This window comes from Sarcophilus harrisii, chromosome 2 (assembly GCF_902635505.1).
Source record: "Sarcophilus harrisii chromosome 2, mSarHar1.11, whole genome shotgun sequence".
Taxonomy (NCBI): Eukaryota; Metazoa; Chordata; class Mammalia; order Dasyuromorphia; family Dasyuridae; genus Sarcophilus; species Sarcophilus harrisii.
The window spans coordinates 470,063,860-470,081,052 of NC_045427.1; the positions used below are offsets into that span (position 1 = coordinate 470,063,860).

Here is a 17,193-nt window from a genome sequence, read left to right on the forward strand (position 1 = left end):
ATTTTATTCTTAACCTTATAGTGGAAAAGGCTCAGAGGCATCCTTAATTTTTGCACAGATAAATGTTCTTTTAATTACAATAGAAGTTCTTAGTAATATATCAAATGGGAAGCTAGATAGTCTTGATCTTTCTATACGTTTTGTTTTTAGGGTTTTGCTTCGAGTGAGGATGCTGTATTATTTGAAACAAGAAGTCATTGGTAATGAATTCCAGAAAGTGTTTGATGGAGTTGAAGCAAGGTGAATTAAATTAATCATTCATATTTTTCATATATATGGATAGATGTGACTTTTGAAGTTTTTCATTTTTTGAAAATAGATGACATAAAAATAAGTGTCTCTTGCTGAAATGTATTGCATAAATTTAGATTCTATTAAATCACAAATTAGTCCTAATAAGCAAAATTCACCATATTTACAGAATTTTTTTCTTATTTTGCCTTTTAAGTTATGGAATAATAGCAGGTTTCAACAAAGAGTTGAATTAATATAAAAATAGATCATAATGTCATTAGTTACATAGCAAATCATTTGATTGTTATTAATTAAGATAGGTACAATCATATAAGCTTATTGTCTCCCATAAAAGAACACCTAGATTATGACCTTCTCTTATATACAAACTGTGGTTTACATATCTCTTTCTCTCCTCATCCTCTTTTCTTCTCTCTCGATTTTTCTATCTCATCAACAGGATTCCCTTTGCTAATCAACAATGGGAAAACATGATCCTACCATGTGTCCCTCTGTCTCAGTGCTGTATATATAGTAGAAACTTGATAAATATTTGCTGAATTAAATGGAATAAAATTCCCTTTGTATGTTTTTTTTTAAGTTTTGCTGCTGTCTTATCTTCAGTCTTTATTCTATCCAATGATTAATTCATCTTGATTATGTAGCCTTGAACCAAGTCACTTAAAAACTGAGCCTCATTCTCCTTATCTATTAAATTAAGATGTTGGACTAGATAATTTCAAAGGTCTCTTCTGCTTTAAAGTGATGTTTTTGTTTTCCAGAGGAGCATATCCCTGTTGTTATGTTTGGAAGTGAGATCAGATTCACTTAAGATAAATTTACTTTACCATAAGTTTTCTTGTACAAAGACATTTGTACTTTTTGGATCAAGGAGAAAAGGGATACTTTTATATTATGTTAAATGAAGCATCTAGATGCACAATGGATAGAGTGCTGGATTCAGTCAGGAAGACCCAAATCCAAGTCTGCATTTAATACTTATGAATGGGAGTTCTTGGCAAATCATTTAAACTCTATCTCCCCAGTTTTCTAATTTATAAAGTAGGCCTGATAATGTACCTATTCATAGTGTTAAATATATATATATTTACATATATATGCAAAGATTTTTGCACACATTAAAACACTGCATAAGAGTTAGCTATTATTATTAATTTCCAGATGTGTTATACTCTTGAATAATGATAGGTTGAAAAATAAATACACAAATCAAAAAACATATTGAAATCATATAACACATATGGCCTAAGGACTTCACCATTTTAGATCACTATTGAAAAAATATTTTATCGGGAATTACTTTTCTTAGTAGTAAAGTCTTATAATAGTATTAACTCTAATTACCCTCTAGTTGCTACTTTTTTCCTCTGACTTGTAATCAAGTCTATTACTCTGTTGATGATTATATTTTAGTGACATTGATGTTTGGGTCCCTGAGCCAGACCATTCTGAAGTCCCTGCTGCGTGGTGGGATCTTGATGCAGATAAATCTCTTCTTATTGGAGTTTTTAAACATGGTAAGTAAAAGGGCAAAGTGATGTGGGCATTTTCTTTATATGATGAAATACAGTCATTAATATAACTTAGCTCATTTAGTGCATTTTATTGATTATAGCTTTGTAGTTAGAGATACTTATAGAAAACAGTGAACAAACTTTGCTCCTCAACCAATTCATTAGTCTTACATTCGAATACATAACACTTTCTCCTCCACTCTTATGCTCTTCTCCTAATCTCCTGGGGGAACCTGTAGGGCTCTAGGCCTTAGGTGCTGCCTTTCTCCTATAGATGTCCTAAATATTGTGACTGGTTTATGCTAGAGTTCTGCTTATTATGTATCTACATTTAATAAAACTTTAAGAGTTTATGGGTTTATAATTTGTGTTTGATTAAGATGATTTCTATAAAAAAATTTCTATGTCACTTCTATAAAAACATGAACAGTTCACATTGAAAAACAACCATATTTCTAAAGCTTTAGGAATCTGTATTGGGCAAGATCAGGGATGTAGCCTTTTATTAAATTTGTATTCCTTTTCACTGTACTATCTCCTTTGATGATCTCATCCTCTCTGCTAGCTTTAATTAACTTCCATGCAAATTACTGAGTCATTTACATATTCTCAGCCCTTATCCCTTACTTGATGTATAGTCCCACATTTCTAATTGTTTACCATAGGTTTCTTCCTTAATTAAAAATCAGCATATATAAAACAGAATGTAACTATTTTCAAGCAAAATCTGGTTTCTCTACTTATATAGTAGAGTCTATGTTGTAAAAACATTGAAAGAACATTGGATTGAAGTCAGGAGACCTGTTTAATTCCCTTCTCTATAACTTCATAATTGTATGATCTAGGAAAAGTTACTGCCCTGAACTTCATTTTTCTCATATGCAAAATAGAATAATACTTACACTCCATATCTCATAACGGTGTGAGGAAAGAGCTTTGTAAAATCTAAAGGCTTTAAGCTTGAACTATTCCCTGTTTCCTTAGATGGTACCCTCATTCTCCAAGGTCTCCAGGTTTAAAACTTCAGCCTCTTTCTCATCCCTCACATCCAATCAGATTTTAAGTTTTATTGATTCTTCTCCATCTCTTGATTTCTTTTTTTTCGTCACTGCCACCAACATAGTTTGTCACTTTTAAAGCATTACAAAAAAACAAATTATTACTTCTATTCTTATTATTACCCTTCTGCAGAATATTTCAATGAGTTACATGTCTTTGGTTGTTTACTTCTCTAATTTTACCTCTCCTTTCAAAATTATCTTCCTAATTATTTACTTCTCCTCTACCTACTAAATAGACTGCCACTCAAAACCCCTCACAACTTGATCCCAACCTTTCCAGTCTTCGAATTCATTTCTGATAAGAAATGTGATGTATATTCCAAGTCATGCTGTTCTATTTTTGCATTCGTATTTTTATTTATGCTTAATACCTAAAGTTTCCTTCTCCTCAACTCCATTCCTTGAACACCAAGAACACCTTCTAGAATGAACTCAGATGTTTTCTCTTCCATTAAGTCTTTCCTGGTCCATCTCAGCAGCAAATTACTTCACCCCTCTTAAATCTCATAGCACTCCATACTTCTCCCATTCTTATATTCTAATTTTTAGTATAAATATTCTTATATTTGTCTTATTAAGTTATTTGCCTTATTAAGTTGTTTGAGGTTAGGGACTGTTTGTCTTTTTGTCCCCATCTATCTGAATTTTGTTGTTCTTTCATTTCAGTCAGAACTTGCTAGCTTCATAACTCCACTTGGGATTTTCTAGCAAAGATAATGGAGTGGATTGCCACTTCCTTCTTCAGTTCCATTTTCAGATGAGTAACTGAAGCACCCAGGGTTCAGTGATTTGTCCAGGGTCACAGAAGTAATAAGTGTCTAAGGCCAGATTTGAATTCAGGAAGATGAATCTTTCTGACTCCAGGCCCAGTATTTTATCCATTGCACTGCTTAACTGTCCCATTAAAATACTTGCATTTAAGAATTTCTTATGAATTTTAATTGTGTTCCATGATATAAAATTCATAAAATCACAGGATCTTAGGTGTAAGGGACCTTAAGCCATCTTAACCAACTCTGACTTGAATGAGAATACTCTATAGTAAACCCTTAAAGTAGTCATTGAACCATTGCTCAATAACCTCTAACAAGGAAGATTATACTACTTTATGAAGTAATTTATTCCACTGTTAAATAGCTGTAATTTCTAGGAAGATTTTCCTTACATCAAACCTAAATTATCATATTTGTAGCTTTTACCCAGTTCTACCTTCTGGATCTAGATAAAGTAGGCCAAATTCAATATAACAGCCCTATACATATTTTAATATAGTTATATTTCTCAATAGTCTTTTCTTTTTCATGCTAAAGAATCTTCTCTAGAGATTCTCAGTCTTTTCAGCTAATTCAGATTATTAAGATAGTCTCTTCAGCTATCAATTAAGATAATATTGAAGTCTTTGACTTTTCCAGATGCCCGGCTCATGGAAGGCTCCAATTTATTATCCTTCTGAAAATGTGGTGCCCAAGCTAAACACCATTATTCCTTTTATTATGTACTCTACCTTTTAATATTAGATCACTAAGATAATTCAGGAAGTTATTGGCTGCTTTGCTTTTGGCAACGAAGAAACTCTATATGTCCTGCTTAGGATGTGTGTCAATAATAATTCATGTCTTCTGTCTCTGCTTTCATTGAGCTTTACCACTTGCTCCCTAGCATCCTTATAGAGATCTAAGTCACCTAGAGTATAGATTCTTCTATTAGAATGGAATTTCCTTGGGAACAAGGATAGTTATCATTTTTGTCTTTGAAGCTCCCAAGCCTAGCCTAGTTTGTGGCATATAGTCAATGGTCAATAAATTCTTATTGGATTGAACCCAGCAAGAATTTTCACTGTTTCACTAGGCATAGTGAATTAAGAAAAAAAAAACAAACAAAAACAAAAACAGAAAGCATCTCCAGCTTTCAAGGAGCTTATTTTTATTTGCAGAGGGAGGATAATGAGGAGAGAGTTAAGACATGTAAACCTAAGTATATCTGTAATTATTTGAAGTTAGAGACAAAAACACTAAGAATCAGGAAAGGCTCTACTTGTGAGTTAGTATATGAGCTGAAGCTTAAAGGAAACCAGAGACGCCAAGACACAAAAGTGAGCCAGAGAGTATAATGGAAAGGCATGGAAATTGGAACTAGAATAGTTTAGTTTAATTCCTTTAGTTTAGGCAATAGCAAATAAGAAAATGTAGCTGAACATAGAGTTCAAAAATAAGAATTACATAAAATAAACCAAGAAAGCAGGCTGGAGTCAGATTGTAAAGGACTTTAAATGTCAAGGAAATCTATATTTTATCTTTGAGACAAAAGGGAAACAAAATCTTCAGTGGTGGAAGGTTTTGGAACTGTAGTGACATGGTCTTTTTTTTTTTTTTTTTTGTCCTGTTCCTTTTGAATCAAATATATATTTCTAGGGCTATATATATTCTAGGGCTTTGTTAATTTCATTTCTCCAAATCTCAGTAATATTTCATGTTAAGTTTGCATCTTTGCTTTAAGAATTCTAGTTTGCAGGATCATACGTCCGGGACTGGACAGAACATTAATGACTACTTAAATTAACTCTTGCATTTTACAGCTGAGATGAAAACCAAGGTCCAGGGGATATTAAATGATTTCCCTAAAGTCATTCACTTAATTGTTATTCATATTTAGTAAAAGTTGTAGAACCATCTGAGGACAAATTTTTTATTACTGACTTTTTTCCTTGCTTATATGTTCCCTGTAAATTTCTGGGTATTTATGCTGTGTTTTTTATAGTTTATTCCTGTTGGTATCTAGCTTAGGGAATATATATATATATATAGTTTTCTTCTTCCTTCTTCCTTTTCAATTTAAAGCCCTTTTGCTTATATTTTAATAGGCAAATGAATTCTTTTTTTTTTTATTTTGAACTTAAAAACCACTAAATAAAATGAGCATTTCCATGTATATAGTATATATATACACATAATAGATTATACATGAAATTGCATGTTTCTATTACATACAGCTTGTGACATTCAAAGCCATTTTGCTTGTCTGCTGGTCTTCTGACTCTCCTATATATTTTTTAAAAATGCTTCAGTGAACCTGGTTTGTTTTTGTGTTGAGTTGCTTGTTTGTTTGTTTTTTTGGCAACTTTATCCCTACTTCCCTCTTACCTTAGAATCTCCTCCTACAAATTGCAAAGAAAAAAAAGAAAAAAAAAAAAACCTTTCTAACAAATATGTATATATACAAGCAAAACAATTCCCACATTGCCCAAACTTGAAGATATGTTTTATTCTGTATCTTGAGTCTATCATGTCTTTGTCAAGATGCATATAAAATGTTTCATCAGTCTTCTGAAACCATAGTTTATCATTGTATTTGATCAGAGTTCTTAAATTTTTCAAAATTGCTTGTCTTTGTAATATTGTTGTTATTATGTAAATTGTTTTGGTTCTGGTCACTTTACTTTGCATCAGTTCTTACAAGTCTCCCCAAGTTTCTCTAAAATACTTACTTTCACCATTTCTTACAATGCACTCATGTTTCATTACATTCAGATATCATAATTTGTTAAGTCATTCTCCAGTTGTTGGATCTCCTCCTTAATTTAAAGTTCTTCCTTATCATAAAAGTAGATGCAATAAATATTTTTGAATATAGGAATATAACTTAGGCAAATGAATTTCTCTGGGGAGGAGCTCATCAACTCTTATGTTGAAACCAGGGTACAAAAATCCAAATCTTATTCACACATATTCTTTTCTTGAACTATTTATTTTCTTCATCTACTTTCATTTTTTTTATTAAAGCTTTTTATTTTCAAAACATATGCAAAGATAATTTTTCACCATTGACCCTTGCAAAACCTTGGATTCCAATTCCCCAGCCCCATCTCCTAGATGGAAAGTAATCCAATATATGTTAAATATGGTAAAAATATATGTAAATCCAATGTAGGCATATATATTTTTACAATTATCTTGCTGCACAAGAAGAATCAAATCAAAAAGGAAAAAAAATGAGAGAAAATAAAATTCAAGCATACAACAGCAAAAGAAGTGGAAAATGCTATGTTGTGATCCACACTCAGTTCCTACAGTTCTCTCTCTGGGTATAGATGGCTCTCTTTATCACAAAATCTTTGGGAAATGGCCTGAGTCATCTCATTGTTGAGCAGAGCCATATAAATCAAAATTGATCATCATATAATCTTGCTGTTGCCATGTACGATGATCTCCTGGTTCTGCTCATTTCACTTAGCATCAGTTCATCTAACTCTTTCCAGGTCTCTCTGAAATCATCCTGCTGATTGTTTCTTATAGAACAGTAATATTCCATAACATTCATATACCACAATTTATTCAGCCATTCTCCAACTGATAGGCATCCACTGAGTTTCCAGTTCCTTGCCACTACAAAAAGGGCTGTCACAAACATTTTTTTTTGCACATGTGGGTCCCTTTTCCTTCTTTATGATCTCTTTGAGATACAGGCCCAGTAGAAACACTGTTGAGCCGATGGGTATGCACAATTTAATAGCTTTTTGGGCATAGTTCCAAATTGTTCTCCAGAATGGTTAGCTCAATTCACAACTCCACCAACAATGTTTTAGTGTCCCAGTTTTCCCACATCCCTTTCAACATTCATTATTATTTTTTCCTATCATCTTAACCAATCTGAGAGGTATATATCTACTTTTATTTCCTAAGTGCTTCTCTCTGGTCAGCAACAATGATGAAAACACCAAGACTTAATCTTTAAACAGAACTTTTTTGATTTCTTCTCAAATTATTAGTAGTACCTACCAAAATTGCCTTGAGTAGCAGTCATCAAGAAATTTTTTATCAGTCTAGGACAATTGGAGAACTCTCTTCTGTTGTCATAAATGAGACAAATACCTGCTTTAGTCTTCCCTCAGTAGAATAATCAGTAACCATATTCATCTTTTCTTCCTTTGACCCTTGCTATTTCAGCCTGCCTTTATAAGGATCTGTAGAATTGTTCTTTGCTCAACATGTGCTTATTTCCTTCCCCCTCTCCACCTTTTAGTGGTGTTTTATTTTTCCAAATACATGTAAAGATGTTGACACTTATTTTTATAAAACTTTGTATTCCAAATTTCTCCCTTCCCTCTTCCTTCCCCAATATAGCAAGCAATTTGTTATATGTTAAATATGTGAAATTCTTTTAAATATATTTCCAAATTTGTCATGTTGAAGCACTTATTTCCTGAGAAGTAACAGCACATTTTTGGGGGGTAGACTCTCATGCTCTGTTGTAATACTTTCTTTTCTCTTCTGTGTCACATCCATTCACCATTTAACTTCCTGACTGATCAAGAATCTCTTCTGCACTTGCAGATAATTTTCTTTATTTTTGTACTAAGCCTCTTTTTCCCTCCTTATTTTTAAAAGACATTCTCCTTGATTAATCTAGAGCATGAAGTGTTCAAGTTTTGTTTTATTTTTTTTACTTCTATTTAAGGAATGGGACTAGCCTACATTTTGAACATAGGCAAAGTATTCCTTGCTCTCAATATTTTCTAGACCATCATTTTCAATCCTTTATTATTCTCTATGTTAAACTTTTACCTTCAACAAGTATTTACTATGTTCTACATGCTGAGGTTAGAAATATAATTAAATATTGATGCTTATATTCTATTGGGGAAGATATATGTACACATATACATATATTTTTATATACATTTATGCTCATTATGCTCATTTATGTGTAGAATGAACATACAGGGAATAAATAAAAATTAATGAAAACACAAGGTAATTTTAGAGGGAAGGAGAGCACTGGTAGCTTGAGAATGAATAAAAGTTTCATGTAGTAGATGATGCTTGATCTAAATTTTAAAGGAAGAGGTATTCTATGAGGAGAGAGAGGCTAAAGCAAAGGCAAGAGACGTGAAATGCACTGTTATATGATGGGAACTGAAAAGGCAGGCTTAACTGGATCATAGGGTGTGTAAAGGGAAATAATGGCCAAGTAGGCTGAAAAGATTGGATGGAGCCAAGTGATAAAGTGCTTTAGAAGCTATGCAGAAAAATTTATATTTTATCCTAAATACAAAAGGAAGCCACTGGAGTTGAGGAGACAGCCACATGCATTTAAAGATATGCCTTTAAAGAACATTAGCTTTGCTAATTTGTGTAGGGTAGATTGAAGTGGTGAGAGATTTGAGAATGAAATTCCGGTTAAGAGACTTTTGGAATAATCTAAACAAGAGGTAATGAGGTCCTGAACTAAGGTGACAATTAAATAAATAAAAAGGAAATGGAAATAGAAATAGCAAAATCTGACAGCTGATGGAATATGTGGGATGAAGGAGAATGAAATGTCAAAAATAATAGATTATGAACATGAGAAACTACACAGATGTTTGTGCCTTTGACAGAAATAGGGAAAGAGGGAGGCTATAGGGGAAAAGATTAATGAGGTAGATTTGGGACATGTTGAGTTTGAGTTGCCTCTGAATCCTGTTTGAAAAGTTTAGTAGGGAATTGGTTATTCTCTCATGGAAAAGATTGGGTCTGTATATTTAGATCTGACTTATTTGCCTAGACATAAATGCAATATTCCTTAGAATTTCCATTTTGTGGTCTCTTTCAGGAGGTGATTGGTAGATTTTTTCTATTACTATTTTATCCTCTGGTTTTATGATAACAGGGCAGTTTTCTTTGATGATTTCCTCAAAGATGCTGTCTAGGCTCTTTTTTTTTTTTTTTTTTTTTTTAATCATGGTTTTCAGGTAGTCAGTAATTCTTAGACTATCTCTCCTGGTTCTATTTTCCAGGTTAGTTGTTTTTCCAATGACGTGTTTTACATTTTCTTCTGTTTTTTTATTTTGTTTTACTCATTCTTGTTGTCTTATTGAGTCATTCACTACCATTTGTTCAATTCTATTTTTGGTGAATTATTTTCTTCAGTTAACTTATTTACCTCCTTTTGCATTTGGCCAGTTGAATTTTTAAATGAGTTGTTTCATTCATTGGATTTTTTTTCCATTTCACCAATTCTGTTTTTCAAGGAGTTGTTTTCTTTTTCCATTTTGCAAATCTATTTTTTAAGAAGTAGTTTTCTTCAGTATATTTTTTTTCCATTTCACCCATTGTATTTTTTAAAGTTGTTTTTTAAGACAATTTCTGTTTCCTTTTCCAAAGTTCTTATTTTCTCTCCCCATTTTTCCTCTCTCTTTTAATATCCTTTTTTAATTCTTCCAAGAGAGCCTTTTGCTTTGAAGACCAACCTCTATCACCCTTTAAGGCTTTAGCTGGAAGCATTTTGCCTTTAATGTCTTCAGAGTTTGAAGTCGTTCTTTGTCTCCATAATAGCTATCTATGGTTAGAACTCCTTTTGCTTTTTTGCTCATTTTTTAAAGATTGAGGTCTGTCCTAGGTCAAAAGGGAAGGGAACATGATTGTCCTGAGTTTCCTCTACAGGGCCATAGGGGTTTTATGTTGCTCTGGAGCCAGTGCTGCTGCCTTCCTTCCTGTGCTGGGTGGGCATAGTCAAGTCCTGTTTGTTATGCTGGGGTTCAAGGGCTTATTATTTGACTAATGTTATTTGTGTCAGTTAGTCTGGAATATAGTCAGCTATTCGCTTCTGAACCAGGACAGTGTAGCCAATGCTGTTGTAAACTAAAAACCTCCTACTAGATTTTCCACAAGGGAACTCTCCTCTGTGGACTTCCCTGTGCTGGTCCTTGTCTTTCCTCTGGCCAGTTGAGACAGATCTTTCCTGAAGTCCTTCCAAGATGTCTTCTGATGGAAATTTGTTATATTTCGCATATTTGTGAGTTCTGTCACTCCAAAATCTATTCAGAGGCTTGATCTGGTGTTGATTTGGAGGGAATCCAAGAAGAGCTCAGCAAAAGTTCTGCTTACTCTCTGCCATCTTGGCTCAACTTCCCCTCCCTCCCAAATGTCCTTCCTAAAATGGGGCATCCATAATTGACTATTATACCTCAAAATGTATTCTGACCAGGACAAAATGGAGTTAAGACCATTATCTCCCTCATTTTGATCACTTTTACCTTACATTGCAGTGTAGAATAACATTAAGTTTTTTGGCTTTCTTGTCACATTGTCAACTCATTGAACTTGCAGATCATTAAAACCACTATATCTTTTTATTCATTTCAGCATTAATTAATTATCTTCTGTGTACAAACTGCTCTGAAATATACTTGATATATAAAGATTAAAACACTATGGTCTCTACCCTCAGGGAGTTTGTAATAATCAGATTCAACAAACCATTTTGGTTTACTGTATCTTTAATAAAGAAAAATAAGAATAATATAAGCATTGGTATTTTCAGGTTATGAAAAGTACAACACAATCAGAGCAGACCCAGCATTGTGTTTCTTGGATCGAGTAGGAAAACCTGATGAGAAAGCAGTTGCTGCTGAGCAAAGAGCAAATGATTACATGGATGGGTATGTGCAATTCTTAATTGTACCAGTTGTAAACTATTTTAAAAAGCAGAATCTATGATCTGTTTAGCAATATTACATAAATTTGAAGTGGTGATATTAAATAATGAACAATAGAGAACTGAAACCCTTAAAAACATTTATCTAGCTGTTTTTAAAGCAAAGGACTTCATTTACTTTTTAAGTGAGCAAAGTTTTAAAAAAAAAAAAAAAGAAGAAGAAGAAGAAGAAAAGAAAAAGATTATTGACACACAATTGGTGTCCTGAGTAGACTTCTCACTAGATATGAAATCTCAGGTAGGCTATTTAAACTTTGAGCTTTGTTTTCCTTATTTGTATAATTGAGAACTCCACTATCTACCTCACAGGATTCTTGTTAGGATTAAAAGAAATGATTATATAAAATGTTTTTAACTACAGTTTCCTTTTATTATGTTTGAGTAATAGTAATTGTTATCTTCTATCATCCAGAAGACACTTATTGTGCTACGGTGGTGAAGCAAATATAACAACCATGTGTGATAAGCAAGTAAATGTAGCCCTAGTGACTTAGACACATTCTTTAAATGAACAAGTAGTTTGAGACCATAGGAGAAGTATTATAAGATGACAAGTATATGAGAAAGAAGAAGAAAGAATAGGATTATGAGACTTAGAGAATTGTAAGATAATCTGTTCATTTGCTTTAAAATCATCCTCATCTCACTAGGTGGAAATAAGCAGATGACTTTTTTGAAATCAGCGATACAACAACTGAGAGTTTTTTCACACTGCCACAATCTCTTTTGAATTACAGAGAAAGCAAAAAGATAGTCTAACCTATTTGATATTTTCTAATACAACTATTGCAGAAATACATCTTTATTTAATGAAAAAAAAGTTAAAATTAGATTCAACAAAAGTGAAAATAAAACAGGAAATTTCTTCCAATAATGAATGCTATTAGTGATTATGTAATCATAAGCAAATGATGTCAGTTTTGAGTCAGAGTAGCTCAATTTTCAGCACTAAACATAATCTGTCACCTTCTGTATTAATCAACCTAAACTTATGGCACAGATGAATTATGCCATTATGGTGCTTGCTATATTTGAACATGAAGAATATAGATTCAAAACTTAACAGTCTTTCTGGAGGTTAAAGTACAGTATCTATTATATTTCTCAACATTATTCATCTTGGCAAGTATAATAACTTGATTTCCCCCTCCCCTTCAAAATTATTAAAATGACTGGAGAATAAGTATAAGTAAGCATTTGACATTTTTAGCAATTAAATTTCAGTTTAACTTTCTTAAATTTTTATCATCTCATTTTAAAAGCAAAATATTATTTCTTTATAATAGATAAATATGTAGCTATTTTGAAGAAGAATATTAATTGAAGCAAAGTCAATAGAAATAGCGTAAATAATAAAAATATAGAACACACAATCAAAAGCTCAAATCCAAGAACTGTAGTCCATTATATTTATCATTAAGATTTACAAGAACTGTAATTAGTAGAGAGGACAGCCAACTGTGTGGGGGTTTTTGTATGAATGTTTTAATTAAAGATAACATGAAACCTAATAAATTGAAACTGTCTTGAAAGTATACATACAGAATATATTAGCAAGATAAGATAATTTTTTAGAGAAAATTTGATGCCTTTAATAAGGTAAAACACACGTTGTCCAAAAAAAAAGAAAAACCTGTCTATAACACCAGAAGGATTGCTTTCATTGTTTAAAGTTGCTTACAGAATTCTTAAGTGTAAAAAATCTTATTCCATAAGACACTATGATACAAACATCTGCTACTGAAAAAGTTCAATGATGTTTGGTGAATTATTTGAAAAACAGCTTTGAATGGTTCAATTTGGAGACCTTTCAAGTCGGCTAGGAAGGAATAGCTCCATGGCATAGTGAATAGCGCAATAGCCCTGGAGTCATGAGGATCCATGTTCAAATCCAACCTCAGATACTTAAACAATAGCTATGTGATTCTGTATATTCCCCCCCCCCCCCCCAAAAAAAAAAAATTCACTTGGGAAACAAAAAATCTTTTCACTTTGCATTGCATATAGTTGAACAAGAAATATAGTTAAATGTTTGCATTTAGTTACATATAAATGGTATGTTAATAAGACTGGTGTTAGGAATGGTTTGTTACTGTGCAAATCTGTTTCTTGCAGTGCTGCATCAGGAATTTTCAGTTGCGTTGCTGAATTTTTTCATAAAATTGATAAGTAGGAAAATTTATTTCAACCCCTCTACTCATGAAACTCTTTGGCTTCCAGGAGGAAACACAAGATTCCAAGTACTAATTTAAAATGTGACTTCCTCATACAATTTGGACAATTCATGTTTCACAATTATTTGTAATAGTAGAAATATGAAGGTGAAACTAAGTAGTTTTTCAAGCTGTAATCACTTTATGTGAATACATTAAAAAGTTGCTTTTCTTTGCAATATTGCATGACAGTATAGATGCAAAGCATAGGATACTTATATATTATAGAAACACACAGCAATTTAATATGACATTGTATCTGTGTACTACTTTGAAATTGCCATTTTTCTTAGTCATAGCAATAAATTTTAAGCAAATTCATTCAAGTAACAAAAATAGAGTCCTTTAATTTGACTGGCTATTTTTTTTAAAAGCTGGAGCTCACTTACCTAATTAATGGTAAAATTTTCAAATTTGTACTATGATTGAGAAAAATAAGGTAATTTATGAAGAAGTTACAGCTATAGATAATCAAATTACAAAGTAATATTTTTGATGTTTCTCAGTGTAAAAAATACCTGCTTTGCAAATTATATGTAAGAAATTAAAGACTTAGTTATCACCTCATCAGTCTACAAAATTAGATCTTATTTTATTTTAAAGACCTAGATGTTCATAAATACAAATAGATGAGAAATTCAATCTCCATGGACTTAGATACATTTAATCTTTTTTCCATTTGAACAAGAATATTGAATAGACTTTGTTTTATGTTAGTGTTTTGAAGCAAAATTTTGAACCTAAACAGTCTTCCTATATTTTAACTGTGGCTAAATAAAGGAATTCCCTGGTTTTACCAAAGTGATGCAAATTATTAGTGACTGAAAAACAAATACAAATATCATCTATGTTTTGAGAAATGTCTTGATTAAAAAACGGGCCCATTCATTGCATAATGATGGTGATCATTATTTTTATATTATAAATATGAACTATAAAGGATTTCTAATGAATTTAAGAATATTTTATGTTTAAGATGTTTCTGTTTTATAAAATTGTTTAACTATTGATTTTATTAAAATGCTAGTAAGAAAATCATTTGTGTTGATCTTTTTATTGGGGAAAAATCGTTTTGTTTCAAGGGAAGGAGTTTACAGCAAAAGTTTGAAAAAATTGTCCTAAGGAATAGGTGGTGATCTGAGCCCATCTTTTTTTTCTTTTAAGTGTCTTCCTCCCTACTGTAGCACTCTTAATCTATTTTAGTTGAAGATGATTTCAAATTTCCTATCTTTTGCCTTTTCTAGTTATGGGATCTATTTCTGTTACAGAAAATGAACCAAACAAATAACTCTTTCATCTAGACTTTTACCATTTGTCTTATCAAAGTGATAAGTGCATGGAAGTAATTGCAATGCATATTGGTATATTAACAGGGATGTGGAAGACCCAGAATATAAACCAGCTCCAGCTTTATTCAAAGATGACTTGGAGGTATATTTAAAATCATTGATATCTTGGTTTCCATTTCCATTTTATGTATGGCTTCTTTTGCATGTAATTCTATAGGTTTCCATTGTATGTAACACTTATATTTCAAAATAGTTAGACAGGCAAGATTATTATAGATAATCAAATTACAAAGTAATATTTTTATTTGCTTAATTTAAAGCTGGGGCACATTAGTCAATTACAAATAATGTAAATAGCATAAAAACAGCTTCACATTTATTTGCCATTGTATTCACTTTTGCATAGTAATGTGTAACCATCATTTGTGACTAGTATTAAATATACAAACTTATAATTGTAGACAAAGGTATAAAGATGATTCCTTTTCATTCTTCAGTATTTGGAGATTTTGAGATTTCTTTAGTGTGGGTACTAAGTCTACACAAGGAAATTGCAACCCTACTTTATGCCTTACTAGATTATCTTTGGAAGTTGCTGTGGGTAAAAAAATTTTTAAGAATCAAAAGTTGTGGTCATTTTATTAATAAATGTCCTTTTAATAAAAAAAAAAACTCTCCTGACTTCAGTAAGGTGATACTTAGGTGACAGACAATTAATTTGTCATTGGACCCATACTGATGACTTCTCAGCTTTATCAGATCCACTAAAGCTTATATTTCACTGGTGTAGATTGTGAAAGCTCAGTTACTTCTGCACTTTTTTCCAAAGGAATCACAAGATTTCCTTTTCAAATGTCTGTTTTGACTGATAGTCCAAAAAACTGATAAACAATTGTTTTAAAGTTAGTCTTCATTAATCATTGACTTTATCTCTAGGGAAAAATAGATATTTAAGACTCTTCCAGATTTATTTTTTCATTATTTTTTGAAAGTTCCAACCTAATGAGTATGATTTCTGTTAGTTAGCTGATAAGTTTAGTTTTGGATGTGCTGAATTTAAGTTAATGGTAATACATACAAGTGGAAATGTTTTATGGAAAATTGAAATATAGACCTAAAACACAGATATAGTTTCAAGCCCTGAGCAAAAAGATTTGGGGAGTAATCTAATTGAAATAATTAAATAGATGGAAGTACATAATCTCACTCAGGAAACCCAGTTAATAGGAGGTTTAAGAAAAGGAAAATGAATTTGGCAAAAAGGAGATAATAAAATTGAAATTTTATGCTAAGTTAACAAAGCAAAGAGCTTTCAATTTTAAAAAATATAATCTTTTCTTTTTTGATGTGTACTTGATTGTTCTGACCTGATATAATTTTTCATCATCTGATAACCCTAACTTAAAATTTCTTTATTTTTTTAAAGGATGATATTTCATCACCAGGAGACCTTGTAATAGCAGATGGAGGTAAAACATTATTTATCTGATGATTTTTTTTGTAAATTCTTAATATCATGTTATTAGATTGATAAACCATAAACCAGCTTGTAATTGTTGAATCAGCTGATAACTTGTGTACCCTTAACAGAATTTTGAAAGGCATAAATCATGTTAGAGTTTTATATAGAGTTGTTACATTCATTGATGAAATAAACTTTGCATCTCTTTAGCTTTATTCAGCTGTCCTGTTCAGAGGTTAGATTTTAGCAACCATATTTTATTTTTTAAATTCTTTTTATTACATTTTTTTATTTTCAAAACATATGCATAGATAATCTTTCAAAATTGATCCCTTGCAAAATGTTGTGTTCCAAATTTTCTCCCTCCCCTAAATGGCAAATAATCCAATATGCATTAAACATGGTTTTGTGTGTGTGTGTGTGTTAAATCCAATATATGCATACATATTTATATAATTATCATGCTGCACAAGAAAAATTAGATCAAAATTTTTTTAAAATGAGAAAAAGTAAAATGCAAGCAAACAACAAAAAGTGAAAATGCTATGTTGTAATCCACACTCAATTCCCACAGTCTTCTCTTTGCATGTAGATGTCTCTCTTTATCATAAAATCATTGGAACTGGTCTCAATCATCTCATTGTTGAAAAGAGCCAAATCCATCAAAATTGATCTTTGTATAATCTTCTTGTTGTGTACAGTGATCTCCTGGTTCTGCTCATTTCACTTTAGCCACCATATTTTAAGAAAAATGTAGTAAATTGAAGAGTTACAAGGGTGGTTGATTTGATAAAGTGTTTGGAAACATTTAGCATGAAAAAAAAAACATTTTGGGGAGCCACTTTGAAGGAGAGACAGGGATGGTACAAGATAATTGCTTTAACATTTAAGGGGTAGTCTTAAAGGTGCAGAACTGGTAATATT

At 31.7% G+C, this 17,193-nt stretch overlaps 1 protein-coding gene across 16 annotated transcripts in view; it reads left to right on the top strand.

The window, feature by feature from the left end:
* Positions 1–17,193, top strand: part of CHD9 (chromodomain helicase DNA binding protein 9) — a 250,227-nt gene that overhangs the window by 201,134 nt on the left and 31,900 nt on the right. For all 16 annotated transcript variants that reach the window (XM_031954497.1, XM_031954491.1, XM_031954498.1 and 13 more), the window contains 5 exons: positions 151–240; positions 1,669–1,772; positions 11,132–11,249; positions 14,892–14,949; positions 16,234–16,276. In XM_031954497.1, the coding sequence (XP_031810357.1) occupies positions 151–240; positions 1,669–1,772; positions 11,132–11,249; positions 14,892–14,949; positions 16,234–16,276 (413 nt within the window). The remainder of the gene's footprint in view (positions 1–150; positions 241–1,668; positions 1,773–11,131; positions 11,250–14,891; positions 14,950–16,233; positions 16,277–17,193) is intronic.